At 39.7% G+C, this 17,315-nt stretch overlaps 1 protein-coding gene across 2 annotated transcripts in view; it reads left to right on the top strand.

Moving 5' to 3' along the window:
- AOAH (acyloxyacyl hydrolase) overlaps nt 1-17,315 on the top strand; it is a 160,167-nt gene that overhangs the window by 10,306 nt on the left and 132,546 nt on the right. For both annotated transcript variants that reach the window (XM_025985823.2, XM_072764737.1), the window contains exon 2: nt 8,142-8,237. In XM_025985823.2, the coding sequence (XP_025841608.2) occupies nt 8,142-8,237 (96 nt within the window). The remainder of the gene's footprint in view (nt 1-8,141; nt 8,238-17,315) is intronic.

The raw sequence follows: 17,315 nt of genomic DNA, 5'->3' as shown, positions 1-17,315 counted from the left end.
AGTAAGTCTTTGCTAGCCGGCAGAAAATTTTCAAGTTAATAAGTAGTTTTGTACATAAAAACTGTTGGGCATAGTCAAAGATCATCTATTATTTCTATCATCTATCTATCATCTATCTATCTATCTATCATCTATCTATCTATCTATCTATCTATCTATCTATCTGTCATCTATCTGTCATTTATCTATCTATCCCTCCATCATCAGTCTATCCTTCTATTTATCCATCCATCCATCCACCTACCCACCAACGTACCCACTCACCCGTTCATCCGTTTCTTTATCCAGCCATCTTCTATCTCTAAGTATCTATTTTAGATTTCAAATATAGGAGTGAAAAAAAAATGAAGCCATACATTTTCTGACTTGCCATTTAAGATTATACAGAGGAATTTCTCATAACCTGGTAAACTAAATCTGCAGCTCCAACTTTGACAAAAATTTAAATGAAGTATGCATTAAGATAAGAACATAAAGACTCCTAACTCTGGGAAACGAACTAGGGGTGGTGGAAGGGGAGGAGGACGGGGGGTGGGGGTGACTGGGTGGTGGGCACTGAGGAGGGCACTTGACGGGATGAGCACTGGGTGTTATTCTGTATGTTGGCAAATTGAACACCAATAAAAAATAAATTTATTATTTAAAAAAAGATTTTATTTAAAATATTATATAGGCAAAATATTGAAAAGAACGTATTTCAACTTCCCAAATCTTTCTGAGTATATTAAATTCTAACAAGGTCTCTCTGGGTGAATTCTAATAGGTATAATTAAAAGAGGAGTCTTAGTAAAACTTTTTTCTTATTTTAATTTACTTCCCAGAAATTGAGAAAATGAAAGACTCTGTTGATTAGATAACAAATGTTTTTACAAGTCAGGTGGTTTCTAGTTCTTTGCTTTCCACACGATTGAAGGGACACTTAATGGAGTTGTCAGGTGATGGATCATTCAGAATAATTTCCAATGATAGATCACTTTATGATTTTTGACATTTAACTCAGAAGGAGTAAAAGAACTGAATGACATTGCTCCATCAAAAGTCCTTCCATTTCCATTTACGTAAATAAACATGTTTTCTCACCACTTATCAATAATCTTTAAAAATGAAAAATAGGAATAGACAGGATACTTGAGCCTTGCTTGTTTACATGAATAAGTAATATTCTTTAAAAAAAAATTTTATTGGAGTTCAATTTGCCAACATTTAGCATAACACCCAGTGCTCATCCCACCAAGTGCCCTCCTCAGTGCCCATCACCCAGTCACCCCAACCCCCCGCCCACCTCCAATAAGTAATATTCTTTAACAGATATAAGTACGAATCAAAAAGGCCAATCATCTCACTAAGAAGTGCAATCCCAATAAAATTTTACTTTTACGAAATTGGCAATACATATTGCTTAGAAAATTTAATTTTACTAATAACAAAAACTCTATCCAAAAGAATTTTTTAATACTTAGAGTTATATTCACAGGAAATTAAAATTTTCATTTAAATTTTATTCATATTTTTAGTGTTAAGAAGTAGAAGAGTGAGATCAATAAAATACTTTCAATCATCTTTCAATCATAAAAATATATTACATTGGGATAAAATTCTATAGTGGAAGAAAAATTCAAAATAGACTTTTTATTGAAATATGAATTCAAGAGGGATTATCAACATAAATTTCTCACTGTGAAAGAAGAGTTTGAGCTTGCAATTTTTTCAGTGGATGAGATTAGGTATAAATCACTGTAGTGTTTAGATTCCTTTAGATACATAGGGATTAATGTATGATTTCTACTATGATATTTAGAGTCTGCCTAGAATTATACTCTTTGCAACTATTTAAATTGATACCCATTAATAATACTTTAACATCCATTAAAATGTGGAAGGGGTATATAACTTTTCAAATTTCCTTCTGGGGGCACAAAGCAAAATATTTGAAACCATCGGTGTACATTCTACGCTAGAGCATCCGGAGCCCATGCTCTATGTCTGCCCTGCAAGAGTCTTCATGATGGGATCTTTTCCTAACCTTCTCACTCTGTCTTTCCCGTGGACCCTGGGCCTTGGCCAACCCTTCTCTTTCTCACATCCAAGTCTTTTCCACCTCCCTTCTTAAAGATCTGTGCTGCTTTTTCTGTTGAATAAGTTTCCCCCATTCTCTAACATTCAACTCCTCCAGGAAACTGTCACTGGTTTCCAAGGCAGAGTTAGTTTCTTCCTCCTCTGTGTTTCCAGAGCACTACGAGGTCCCTGTACCATAGCACTTACAGGCTGCCAGGACTAGGCTGCTGTTCTAGTCATCAGGCTTGACTCCCAGTCTGTGACGTCTCTAATTCACATTAGTATCCTCAGCTTCTGAGCACATAGTAGGTGCTCCTAAGTATGCATCGAATTAATAGCAGGATGGGATAGCCCTGGTGTCTGTACTCTCATTTCTCTATTATTAGCTTTTTATATATTTCTAAATTAGCCAAGCCAACCATCCCACAGTCTCTCAGCACAGTTTGCTTATTTCTTCTCATCATCATTGCTTATGCTCTGCTCAGCCTTGAATGCACTCAGCCTCTCACCAGGAAATTGCCCAATACAGTGCCTCTCTCATTGCCAATGTTCTTACAAACGTTGGAAGTTTGGAACCCACTGAGCGTTTTCTCATAAAGACAATGTTCTAGGTGATGGTCAAGTTAGGTCACAGAGCCTACCTAATCTGCCGAAATGTAGTGAAAATACCAGCTATTGGTGATAAAAGCAAACTTGGCCATAGAAAAATAAAAACACTGTTGATACTGCAATATGTTTTTCAAAGACAAGTTTCTGAGTTTCTATTTTAAAAAGAGTCACGGAGAATATGTCTTCACCCTATGGTCTCAGCAGTTGGAATAGAAACTGACAGTAGGCATTTGTTAAATGCTAGACAGCATGTGCATTTTTATGTGTTAGATCACTTAAGCCTCACAATGCTTTTGCTGGGTGTGTCAGAGAGCCTGTGCTGCGTTACAAGCCACTCCACACTTATGCAACAGTCATTCATTAGCCTCCAATTCTGTGGGCTGGCAATTTGGGGCTGGGTATAGTTGGGTGGCTCTCCTGCTAGTGTCCCCTGAGCTCACTCCTGCTGCTGCATTCAGCTGAAAGATGGTGGAGTGACAGGGGCCGGATGATCTAGAATGTGGCCTCATTCACAAATCTAGTAGTTGGCAGGCTGTTGGCTGAGGCACAATGGCTCCCCTTCAGGTGGCCGCTCCAGCAGGCTGGCTCAAGCTCACAGTTATAATGTTCTAAGAGGGGGAAAAAGTAGAAGCTGTAAGGCCTCTTGAGGCCTGGGTTCAGACCCAACGTGCTGTGATTTCCTCCGTGGTGCACCAATCAAAGCAGGTTACACAAGGCCAGATCAGAGGACTGGGAAGCAGATTGCTCCTCTTCATGGGAGGAAGTGCAAAATAGTTGTGGCCATGTTTAATGTATCATGCAAGTAGACATTAGGAGAGCATTTGGGGGGTGCCAAAATCTGGGTTCAGGGAGGTTAACCATCCTGCCAAATACATCAGCTCATAAGCCATAGAAGCAGGATGTGAGCCCAGGTCTGTCTGACCCCCACATTCTTCTATTCTCCCCTGGAACCTAGCTTCTTCCGTTTCTTCCCTCCCTTCCATTCCCTTTTCTTCTCCTACCCACTTCCCCCTCCCTGAGTTGTGTGCTACCATCTCTGGTTTAGTAACTAAGAGCTTATGGAAACTAGACTGGCAGTAGGACAATTGGAAGTGATTATTTTCATACCTTTCTTTCTTATTTCCCCTTTTATTCACCAACATGAGAAAGGCCTGGGGTCACGTAAACGTGGAAAGCCATATCTTCTGCTCCCACCCAAGCAGAGAAATCTGAGGAGAACAGAATCGAGGGACATTGTGGTGGCATTGTGGTGGCAGGCGGGATGTAGAAAGTCATGTGGGTCCAACAGGGATTCAGGGACCCAAACTTAGGTGTGGCGTGGCTCTAAACCCTGTGCTCTGCTCCTCCCTGGAACCAAGCCAGGAACATAGGAGTCAGTTTTGATTCTCACGTTCCCTCACTTTTCATTCCTTCACACATCACTTCATTAATAAATTGTATCAGGTTAACCTCCACAATAGATCCCAAATCTGTCTTTCTCTGTGTCCACACTGCTCATTACTCTCTGCAATCCATCATTATCTCTCTTCAGGACCAAAATAGCCTCCCACTTCATCTCTCTGCTTCCATCTTTGCCCCCTCAGATCCTTCCTCCCCATGACAGTCAGCACAATAAATTAAAGACAGAGATCAGAGAGCAGCAGCCCCTTCCACAAAACCCAGCCATGGCTCCCCATCGCTCTCTGGAAAAATCCCTGGCTCCTCTGCAATCTACAAATCCAATGAACCTGGCCTCTTCTTTCCCCTGCACCTCATCTTTCACTACTGGGTTCTGGTGTCAGACTTTCCTAGTTTTATGCCATGAAGTGGGCACCAGTAGCCACCCCCTTTAGAACCTGCCCTAGCTCCTCATGATCTTTTCCATTATATTACTCTTTTTGCATGTGTATTCTACAGAGAAGCCTTCTTGGGCTCTAGCTAAGATTTACAACCCCCCCCCCCACATCCCCACTAACCTCTGCTACTTCACCCTGTTTCCTTATCTTCATAGCACCTAAAATTATTTATAATTATGCATTTGCTTACTTATTTGCACTTTTCCTTATCTTCATAGTGCCTAAAATTATTTATAATTATGCATTTGCTTACTAATTTGCATTTTTCTCTAATAAAGTATAATCTCTAAGAGGGCAGGAACTGTATCAGTTTGTTTTCAGCATATACTCAGAGCCCAGCACAGGGCCTCCATCTAGAAGGAATTCAATACACACTCTGTTCCAGTCCCAGCTGTCCTGCTTACTAGCTTTACACTCGACAAGGCTTCTAACCTCCCTGAGCCTCTGAATGCTGGTCTGTAAAATGAGAGCGATAATTCCTACATCTATGAGTTGTTGTGAAGTTTGAATGAGATGATAATGTATGCAAAACACTTTGAAAACTGCAGAGCACACTCTAGCCATGTGATGAATTATTTATGCCCCCATTTAGGGTCAAAAAGGAAGTATAGTCATGCTGACTCTGGCTCTGATAACTGCCAAGTGCTTTCTGGGCTTTTCCATGAAGTGTGGGCTTCAGACAAATGGGAAATCTTTTAGCCTGTTCTCTGCAGTGGCTACATTTCCAGAGAGCACTGATATGATTATAATTAGACTTGCAAGAGTCCTGTTTCATTTCAAAAGGATTCTGGGTATCATTTGCAGCCTACCTGAGTTATGTGTCCAGAAACAGATCCCCATGGCAGGTGTTTTTATTTGGGTCCATTCGCGTCTTTTCCTACAATATCAGGAGTGTCTGTTTCTATTACACTCATTAGTCTCAGATGCCATGTGAGAAGAGATTTGCCATATGTGAGGTTTCAGATGGTGACCACTGAACAAAAAGCACAGCTCTCACTGGCTCTCATCACTTTCTAAATGAACAGTAGCTTGGACAAACTCACTTTAGAAGAGCCAGGCCTTTTATTAGCAGCCAGAGAATGGTGTGTAATGGGAGAAATTACTTTGCTCATGCATCTCTCCCAAAGAAAACATTCTTTAGCTTGTCAAGCCTGTGGAACCTATTATTAGAAATGATAGCAAAGTCAATTTATCCATTCTTGCCAACTGAAGGATTCAGAACACACCTTACTGTAGACCTTAAATTAACAAACCAGCTGGAAGGGGAGTTGAGCCCACTGGAAATGGGCAGGGATGTCCAAGTGAACAGGACTCAAATCAAAGCTGAGCCCAACCTGGGCTTTTACGTATTTCAAACCCCATTACCTGCTTTTCTGCAGAGCCCTTTTGATCATAACTCTTCACTAGGCAGAGTGAAGGTAATGGGAAGATCCACCCAATTTTCAGAGACAGTTGACTTTTTTTTTTTTTGGCTCCTTTTTATTTAATGATTTCCAATTTTAGCAAGCAGTGCTAAGGAGCCACACACAAGGAGCCACCAAAGTCATAAGAGTCCTCGATGGGATTCCTCTGAGTAAAAGAATAACCCATACCTATAAGTACAAGGAAGCAGGTTGGTTTTGAGCAGCACATTGCATTGACCCTTCTAAGCCCTGGATTAAAACAAATGCATACTTGTGTTTCAAGCCCACTCTGGGTAAAGCAGTTTATTGATGAAATGCCTGATGAAGTGATTGTTATGCAAAATTTCAACCCAATCTCCACTGCCTTCTTTGGATTTTTTGTTTGTTTTTAAAGATTTATTTATTTGTTTTAGAGAGAGAGAGAGAGAAAGCATGCAAGTGTTGCGGGGTGGCAGAGGGAGAGGGAGAGAGAGACTCCCAAGCAGACTCCCTGCTGAGGGATACAATGCAATCGAGGCCAAAGACTCATCACATGTTGCAATGTCAAGAAAGTAGGAAGTCTCTCATTCATTGGCAATCTCAACATTTCACAAAAGGTTTTATTTCTTTCTGTCAAGAAATCCTCAATTGTACTATCACATCTGTTATGAGCCACCTTCCCTCAAGAATTCTGGTAGAAACCTGGTTTTAATGACACTGCATATGCATTTGGGTTCCCAGCTCCTTGAGCAGATGGATAATAGTGAGCTTACTACTGGGCCAGGCACCCTGGACCTTTCTCATTTGGAATATAAGCTTTCTCTTGCCTGCTTGGAAACCAACCTCTGCTAATAAATGCCACTCCTCTTATCTCAAGGAGGCCAAACAATTTCCTCCCATAGACTTACTGATTTTTGGCCAATCAACCCTTTGTGTATAGAAGAAAGTGTCCCTTCCCTTTGGAAAAAAGGAGATTTGGGCTTCCCCAAGCATTTAGGAAATCAAAGCTGGTGATAGAACCCTCTAAGGGGTTTCAGCCTAGCATTTCTGGGCCTACACACCTATATATCAAGGCAGCTGAAGGAATATATTTCGAATTTAATCTGAGGTTCCTTCTAGATACTTATTATATTGGTACATGCTTTCAAGCAGAGTGCTTTATAGCTGGGAGGTAAAATGATATTTTACAATAGTGTTATGATTTCAAAGGCACATTCACTTGCATTGTTATCTCCCTTAATCATTACAGCAGCCCTATAGGAAACTTATTACCTATTGTGCAGCGAGAGACCAAGTCTTAGAAAGCCTGGCCAGGTCTTCTGATTACAAATGATAAGCAATTTCCACCACTTTTCTAAAATTAAAAACCTCACCCTAGGTCACAGCTGAGCATGGATGGGGTGGGAATGATCCTATTCACAATGAAGCCATCAACTGCAAAAAGGAAGAGAGGAAAGATGCCAATGTCTATGAGCTTCTACTCCATGCTGGCTGGTTTTTTCCTGTACTATCTCCTTTAAATGTCAAGTCTTGGGACACCAGGGTAGCTCAAAGGTTGAGCGTCTACCTTCAGCTCAGGGCATGATCCTGGGTCCTAGGATCGAATCCCACATCGGGTTCCTTGCAGGGAGCCTGCTTCTCCCTCTGCCTGTGTCTCTGCCTCTCTCTCTCTCTCTCTCTCTCTCTCTCTCTCTCTGTCTCTCATGAATAAATAAATAAATAAAATATTTTTAAATAAATAAATAATAAATGTCTTGTCTTTCTCCCATGTGATGGAAATATAACTAAACAAAGATTCAGTTACCTCGCCAAAGTCACAAAGCTTCCAAGTGGCAAAACTGAACTGACAACCAGTCTTTCTGATCCTTGAACACACCATCTTAGCACACTTCACACTTTACAACTCACAGTGTCTTTATGCACATGGTAGATTTAAAAAGGCTCAGCAAACAGGAGCACCTGGGTGGCGCACTGGTTGAGTGGCTGCCTTTAGCCCAGGTCCTGACCCCAGAGTTCTGGGATGGAGTCCCGCATCAGGTTCCTTCCAGGGAGCCAGCCTTTCCCTCTACCTAAGTTACCTGTGTCTCGCATGCATAAGTAAATAAGATCTTTAAAAATAAATAAAAGGCTCAGCACACAAAAATTCTGTATTTTGGAAAGGCTGGTGTTCCTAAGGACACACGTATCCCTACCTTTCCCCTGGCCCTCCAGCAGGGTTTTCCTTATGACACTGCTGACGTGTTTTTCTGCCCCCTTGCAGCCTGTGTGGTGGTGGTATCCGTGATTGAACAACTTGCTCAAGTTCACAACTCCACGGTGGAGGCCTCGATGGAGAGACTCTGCAGCTACCTGCCAGGTAAATACAGAAAGGGTCGGGTGGCTGTGGGTCTGCTTCTTTGTTTGGTTCTTGAGTCATTGTGAGTGAGGCTATACTCTACACACGCTTATGGAAGAGAACGTAACTGAGTTATTTCCGTGAGTTGCTATTCTTATGGGGCTCCTGGAAATTAAAACACACACACATGCACGAGAACCACTCTAGGCAGTTTTGTCCTCCAACGTTCATTTTCCATCTAGGCAGAATGAGACTATTGTGGACATTTGGGGAATAAAATGTAGAATGGTAATTATTGTTTCATTTGTCACATTTAGAATGATTTGCCCAACTGAGTTTCATTGCTTTAAATACTAAGAAGGTCAAAATAATGAAAAAAATGGATAATTTTCTATGATTTATGTTAATTTAACCACATGCACAGACTCACCCACGGGCGGACCAACAGAGAGCTTTGTTTAGGCCCAGAAGGCAATTGATCTTCAAACCCCCAATGGGATGGGCATCCGGGGTGGCTCAGCAGCTTAGCACCGCCTTCCACCCAGGGCTTGATCCTGGGGACCTGGGATCGAGTCCCACATCGGGCCCCCTGCTTCTCCCTCTGCCTGTCTCTGTGCCTCTCTCTTTCTCTCTCTCTGATCATGAGTAAATAAAACCCCAATGGGAAAACGACCTGGAATCAGTGCATGGATTTGAACCAGCTCTCAATAAAATCATCTAACCCATTCTCCAAAAAAAAATAAAAGGAACTGATTGATGATTCAAACAAAATGTGGGGGTGGGGAGGAGAGGACTCTGAGCTTGTCTCCACCCTCCAGCAGAGCTGGATAGTCACCAAGTTATTCTGAACACCCAAGAAGTCAGTCCGAGTCCGAGAGAACAAAACCTGTAAGCCTCCAAGTAGAAACACGACCACCTTTGTGGAAGGGAGGAGGCAGGGCAATTCGCGGGGGGAGGCAGCGGGTGCAAGCCTCGGGGAGGAGCCTGCACCGTGTTGGCAGTGGCGCCGCGCACAAGCTCTGTATGCTCCCGACCCGGGAGGATGCGTCCGGATTCAAGGTGCTCCGGTGGCCGAGGGGAGCACAATCCCCGGAGGATCCCTTGGGTCACAGGAGGAACAGGTGGCGCCACAGTGCAGCGCTGTTCCCAGGCATGGGGCCCTGCAGCTCACGGAGCAGGCTGCCCCTCGGGTCTGCGGAGGGCTCTCCTGGGAGCGGAGGGCAAGCGGGTGACACCTGCGCCACCTGCGCCACCTGCGCCCAGGGGAGCGCCCTGCTCCTCCCAGCAGGCGTCCCTGACATTTTGGAGTTTGGAAACTGGGTCACAGGCCTGAGCCAGCGCACCCAGGCGGCCCTGCGCAGCCCAGCAGCCCCATCTGCAGGTGGCCGGGAGGCCAGGCGCCCGCAGGCCTCTCCCCCAAGACCCCTGGAAACCACAGCTCCCCCCAGGGCAGCTAGGGGGAGAGAGCAACGGCCTTCCTTTCCACTTTTATTCTTTATTTCTTGTTGTATTTTCATGTATTTTATTTTCCAATTCCCTTTTTCTAATGTTTTATTATGATTCTTTAAAAATTTTTGTATCTATGATTTTCATAGATATATGTGAAATTTATATATATATATATATATATGAATTTTCATATGTATGCTTTTCATATTTTTTCATATACATATTGGTCTACTTTCATTTTATTTATCTCAGGATCTAGATTCTTTTTTTTTTTTAAGATTTTATTTATTTATTCATGAGAGATGCAGGCAGAGGGAGAAGCAGGCTCCATGCAAGGAGCCGGATGTGGGACTCGATCCTGGGATTCCAGGTTGAAGGCAGATGCTTAACCACTGAGCCACCCAGGCATCCCAAGGGATCTAGATCCTTTTAACAAGCAGACCCAAGCATTCCAGGATCTAGTTGTTTTCCTTTGTTTTTCTTGTTTTGTATTTTTGTTTTGTTTGTTTTTGTCTTTTGTGTTTTTTTATTTTTTTGTTTGTTTTTGCTTTGTTTTTGTTTTTTTTTTCATGTTTGTTTTGTTTTTGTTCTTCCTTTTTCTCTTCTGAACTCTTTTATTTCTGGACAAAATGACGAGATGGAGGAAATCCCCCAAAGAAAGAACATGAGGTAGAATTCAAGGTCAGGGATTTAATCAATACAGCTATGAGTAAGATGTCTGAATGAGAATTGAAAATAATGATTCTAAGGATACTAGCTGGGCTTGAAAAAAGCATAGAAGACACTAGAGAATCCCTTATCATAGAGATAAAAGAACTAAAATCTAGTTAGGCCAAAATTTAGAATGCTATAACCAAGATGCAAACACAAATGGAGGCCATAAAAACAAGGATGGATAAAGCAGAGAAGTGAATCAGTGATATAGAGGATAGAATTATGGAAAATAATGAAACTGAAAAGAAGAGGGAAAAAAAAGGTAATGGACCACGAAAGTAGACTTTGGGAATTCAGTGACTTAGTAAAATGTAATGACATTTGTATCATAGGAGTCCAGATGATGAAATGAGAGATTAAAGGGCAGAAGATATATTAAATCAAATTATAGCTGAAACCTCCCTAATCTGGGGAAGGACACAGACATCAAAATCCAAGAAATACAGAAAACTCCCATTAAATCCAACAAAAGCTAGCCATCACCAAGGCATATCATAGTCAAATTCACAAAATACACAGACAAGGAAAGAATCCTGAAAGCAGCAAAGGAAAAAAGGTCCTTAACCTAGGAGAAGACAGATCAGGTTCACAGTGAATCTGTCCAAAGAGACTTAGCAGGCCAGAAAGAGGAAGAAAATATTCAATATGTTGAATGGGAAAAATATGCAGATAAGAATTCTTTATCCAGCAAAGCCATCATTCAGAATTAAAGAGAGATACAGAGTTTTTCAGACAAACAGAAACTAAAGGGGTTCATGATCATTAAACCAGCCTTGCAAGAAATTTTAAGGGGAAACTCTTTGAGTGGAGAAAAAAGACCAAAAGCAACAAAGACTAGAAAGGGCCAGATAGTGTCACCAGAGAGCAACACCAACTATACAGGTAACACAATGGCACTAAATTCATATCTCTCCGGATCCCTGGGTGGCGCAGCAGTTTAGCCCCTGCCTTTGGCCCAGGGCACCATCCTGAAGACCCGGGATCGAATCCCACGTTGGGCTCCCGGTGCATGGAGCCTGCTTCTCCCTCTCCCTGTGTCTCTGCCTCTCTCTCTCTCTCTCTCTCTCTGTGTGACTATCATAAATAAAAATTAAAAAAATATTTAAAAAAATAAAATAAATTCATATCTCTCAATAATCACTCTGAATGCAAATGGACTAAATGCTCCCATCAAAAAGACATTGGGTATCAGAATGGATGAAAAAACAAGATCCATCTACATGTGCTTACAAGAGACCCATTTTAGACCTAAACATACCTGCAGATTGAAAGTGAGGGGATAGAGAACCATCTATCATGCTAATGGATGTCGAAAGAAAGCCAGTGTAGCCATACTTATATCAGACTAACTAGATTTTAAAATAAAGACTGTAACAAGAGATGAAGAAAGGCATTATATCATAATTAAGGGGTCCATCCATCAAAAAGATCTAACAATTGTAAATATGCCCTCAACTTGAGAGCACCCAAATATATAAATCAACTAATAATAAACATAAAGAAACTCATTGATAATAATACAATGACAGTAGGGGACTCTAATACTCCACTTATAGCAATGGACAGATAGATCATCTAAGCAGAAGATCAACAAGGAAACAATGGCTTTGAATGACACACTGGCCCGGGTGGATTTAATAAATATACTCAGAACATTTCATCTTAAACTGCAGAATACATATTCTTCTGAAGTGCACATGGAACATTCTCCAGAATAGATCATATACTAAGTCACAAACCAGCCCTCAACAAGTACAAACAGATCGAGATCAATACCATGTATATTTTTAGATCACAACACTATGAAACTGGAAGTCAGCCACAAGAAAAAATTTGGAAAAACCTCAAATACATGGAGGTTAAAGAACCTCCTACTAAAGAATGAATAGGTTAGCCAGGAAACTAATGAAGAATTTTAAAAATATATGGAAGCAAATGAAAATGAAAGCACGACAACCCAAAACCTTTGGGATGTAGCAAAAGCAATCCTAAGAGGGTAGTATATTGCAGTATAGGCCTATCTCAAGAAACAAGAAAAGTTTCAAATACACAACTTAACCGTACACCTAAAGGAGCTAGTAATGGAACAGCAAATAAAGCCTAAAGCCAGAAGAGGAAGGGAAATAATAAAGATTAGAGCAGAAATGAATGATGTAGAAACAAACAAACATAAACAGTAGAATGGATTGATGAAACCAAGAGCTGTCTCTTTGAAAGAATTAATAAAATTGATAAACCACTACCCAGACTTATCAAAAAGCAAAGAGAAAGATAAAATCACAAATGATAGAGGAGAGATCACAACCAACACCACAGAAATACAAAATTATGAGAATACTATGAAAATTATATGCCAACAAACTGAGTAACCTGGAAGAAATGGACAAATTCCTAGAAACTTTAAAACTACCAAAACTAAAACAGGAAGAAATAGAAAATCTGAACAGATCCATAGCTAGCAAAGAAATTGAATCAGTAATCAAAAATCTCCCAACAAACAAAAGTGTTGGGCTGGATGACTTCCCAGGGGAATTCTATCAGACATTTAAAGAAGAGCTAATGCCTACTCTTCTCAAACTTCCAAAAAATAGAAATGAAAGGAAAATGTCCAAATACATTCTACAAAGCCAGCATTATGTTGATTCCAAAACCAAAGATCCCACTAAAAAGGAGAATTTTAGGCTGATATCCCTGATAAATGTGGATGTAAAAATTCTCAGTGAAACACTAGCAAATCAAATTTGATGGTACATTAAAAGAATTATTTACCAAGATTAAATGGGATTTATTCCTGGGCTGCAGGGGTGCTTCAGTATTCACAAATCAATCAACATGATACACCACATTAATAAAAGAAAGGATAAAAACCATATGATCCTGTCAATAGATGAAAAAAAAAAAAAGGTTTGACAAAATGCAGCATCCTTTCTGATAAAAACCCATAACTAAGTATGGATAGAGGAAACATACCTCAATACCATAAAGGTCATATACAAAAGACCCACAGCTAACATCATCCTCAGTGGGGAAAAACTGAGGGCCTTTCACTTATAGTCAGGAACAAGACAAAGATATCCACTCTCACCATTACTATTTAACATAGTACTGGAAGTCTTAGCCTCAGCAATCATATAACAAAAAAGAAATAAAAGGCACCAAATTGGCAAGGAAGAAGTCAAACTTTCACTATTTGTAGATGACGTGATACTCTATGTATAAAATATGAAAGACTCCACCAAAAAATTGGTAGAATTCATACATGAATTCAGCAAAGTCACAGGATATAAAATCAATGTGCAGAAATCTGTTGCATTTCTATACACCCATAAGAAAGCAGCAGAAAAAGAAATCAAGGAGTCAATCCCATTTGCAATTGCACCAAAAACAATAAGATACCTAGAAATAAACCTAAAGCAGTAAAAGATCTGTACTCTGAAAACTATAGAACACTAAATGAAAGAAATTGAAGAGGACACAAAGAAATGGAAAAGAATTCCATGCTGATGGATTGGAAAAACAAATATTGTTAAAAAGTCAATGCTACCCAAAGCAATCTACACATATAATGCAATCCCCATCAAAATGCAACCAGCATTTTTTCACAGAGCTAGAAAGCACAATCCTAAAATTTGAATGGAACCACACAAGACCTCCATGTAGCCAAAGCAGTTCTGAAAAAGAAAAACAAAATGGAGGCATCATGATTCTGGATTTCAAGCTATACTACAAAGCTGTTGTCATCAAAACAATATGGTACTTGCACAGAAACAGACTCATAGATCAATGGAACAGAATAGAGAACTCAGAAATGGACCCACAACTATATGGTTGACAATCTTCAACAAAGCAGGAAAGAGTATCCAATAGAAATGACAGTCTTTTCAACAAATGGTGTTGGGAAAGGTGGACAGCCACATACAGAAGAATGAAACTGGACCACTTTCTTACACCATACACAAGAATACATTCAAAATGGATGAAAGATCTTAATGTGAGGTAGGAAACCATCAAAATCTTAGAGAACACAGGCAGTAGTAACCTCTTTGACCTCGGCCATAGCAACTTCTTACCAGACATGTCACCACAGGCAAGGAAAACAAAAGCAAAATTGAAATATTGGGACTTCGTCGAGTTAAAAAGCTTCTGCACAGCAAAGGAAACAATCAGCAAAACCAAAAGGCAGCCTACAGAATGGGAGAAGATATTTGCAAATGACATATCTGATAAAGGGCTAGTATCCAAGATCTACAAAGAACTTATCAATCTCAACAACCAAAAAACAAATAATCCAGTTAAGAAATGGTCAGAAGACATAAATAGACACTTTTCCAAAAAAGATACCCAGGTAGCTAAAAGACACATGAGAAGATGCTCGGCATCATAAGGGAAATACAAATTAAAACCATGATGAGATACCATCTCACATCCGCGAAGATGGCTAAAATTAACCATCAACACAAGAAACAACAGGCATTGGGGAGCATGCAGAGAAAGGGGAACCATCTTGCACTGTTGATGGGAATGCAAACTGGTGCAGCCATTCTGGAGAAGAGTTTGGAGGTTCCTCAAAATGTTAAAAGTAGAACTACCCTACGATCCAGCAATTGCACACTAGATGTTTGCCCACAGGATGCACAAATACAGATTCAAAGGAATCCATGCACCTTGATGTTTATAGCAGCATTGTCAACAATAACCAAACTATGGAGAGAGCTAAAATGTCCATCAGCTGATGAATGGATAAAGAAAATGTGATACACACACACACACACACACACACACATCACTATATATATCACTATGTATATATATATATATATATATATATATATATATATATATATATATAGAATATTCCTCAGCCTTCAGAAAGAATGAAACCTTGCCATTTGCAGCAACATGGATGGAGCTTGAGTATATTATGCTTAAGTGAAATAAGTCAGCCAGAGAAAGACAAATACCATATGATCTCACTCAGCATGTGAAGTTTAAGAAAGAAAACAGATGAACATATGGGAAGGGGGAAAAGAGAAAAAGGAGAGAAGGAAACAAGCCATAAGAGACTCTTAATGATAGAGAACAAACTGAGGGCTGATGGAGGGAGGTGGGTGGGGGATGGCCTAGATGGGTGATGGGTATTAAGGAGGGCACTTGGGAGGAGCACTGGGTGTTGTATGTAAGTGATGAGTCACTGAATTCTACTCCAAAAATCAATATTGCACTGTATGTTAACTACCTAAAATTTAAGTTAAAAAAAAAAAGAGATAGAAAGCATACTTAGTAAATTTAGACATTTGGGTGGAATAGGTATTATGTTTGATGATTAAGTCATAATTTAAAATTATCTCTGTTCTAGAGTGAGTAAAAAAGATTATTTTAAGTACAAAAAATGTACCCATTATGTATTTCTCTTTCCATCTCAACAAAATTAAGAAAATATTGATTCTATTTCCCTTGTAGAATACTATTTGGTGAATAGTCACGATGAGTAAACTTCTTTGAGTCAAACTGTCATCCATTTAATGTTAAAACAAATTCATCAAGGGTGAATTTTTTTCAAAGCAAAGAAGATAGACTAATGGCTGTTGTGCCTTTGGTTTACCTATCACGCTGTGCCAATAGCATCAAAGCATTCTCAGAGAATTTATTGCATTCAGCAACAATATGCTTAATTTTCTTGGAATTTAAACTAAACACCAAGAGAGAATAATACACAAACACACGTGTCTACAATGTTCCAGATTGACCATTGTTAAGATTTTGACATATTTACATCCTCTTTCTTTTGTGGAATTAGAATGTGGCATATGAACTTGAAACACCCTTTGGCTTCCCCTCACCCCCAGTTGCATTCTTCCTCCCATCTCCCTAGAGAGAACCACTTATATGAATTTGATGAACTTCTTGTCAAGTTTGACACTTTCACATTCACTTGTATGAATCCATAAACAATGTTTGGTATTGTTCAGTAGGTAACTTTTTTTACGTATCTTTTGGTAAAACAAAATAAATCTAGAAAGCCACACAAAATAACTTTATAGTTTTATCAGTTATTAAAAAGTGAATACCCTTGTAAATGTAGCCCGGGTCAAGAAGGCACAGGTAGGTAGCTACTCCCCTTTCCATCATAAATCACTTCTTTTGCCTAAAGGAACAGCATCCTGAATTTTTATGTAATCACCTTTTTCATTGCTTTATGCTTTTATCATCCAAGTGAGCATTCCCTACACTATAGTCTTGCCTAGTTTAAATTTTTTTGATATGTCTTTTAAGTCTATTTTAATCTACAAGTTTTCTTCCCATCCTGTCCTTTGTCGTGTAATTTAATTGTGGAATTTGTCCTGTAGAGTTTCCCACAGTCTGGATTTTGCTGATTGCCTCCTGTGGTATGATTGAATATGTTGTTCTGTGTTCTGTATTTCCTGAAATTTTGCAGCTAGATCCAGAGACTTGATCAGACTCCAGTTTGATTTCTTTGGCAAGACTATAAATGGTGATGCTTTCTTTCACTGGGAGACCGTTATATGTGGTTTTCTCTTTTTTCCTTTTGTGATATTAGCAGCTCTTGATGCTCAATAACTAGATCTGTTACTTCACTGGGAGTTGCAAAATGGTGCTATTCAAATATATCATTTATATTATATTTAGTGGTGGAAATGCATTAGAGGCACCTTCCCTCGTCCTTATCATATTGTAGAGACATTTTTCCCCACTGTCATTAATGGTATTGTTCATAGTAGGAAAGGCAGGATAAATGCCTCATTCCTTGGCCTTATTTGCTCATTTTCAAATAATTCATTACCTTTCTGTTATCATCCCATAGTAGTCAATCAGTTTTCTTTAAAATATGGGCCCAGCCCATTATGAACTCTTGAATTTATACATATTTGATATGTATTGTTGTGTAGACCACAACAGATTTTTGGTCTATGACAA

This window comes from Vulpes vulpes, chromosome 7, assembly GCF_048418805.1.
Source record: "Vulpes vulpes isolate BD-2025 chromosome 7, VulVul3, whole genome shotgun sequence".
In the NCBI taxonomy this organism is placed as follows: domain Eukaryota; kingdom Metazoa; phylum Chordata; class Mammalia; order Carnivora; family Canidae; genus Vulpes; species Vulpes vulpes.
Note: the sequence above shows the minus strand (reverse complement) of the source record. Positions and strands in the feature narration are given on the sequence as shown.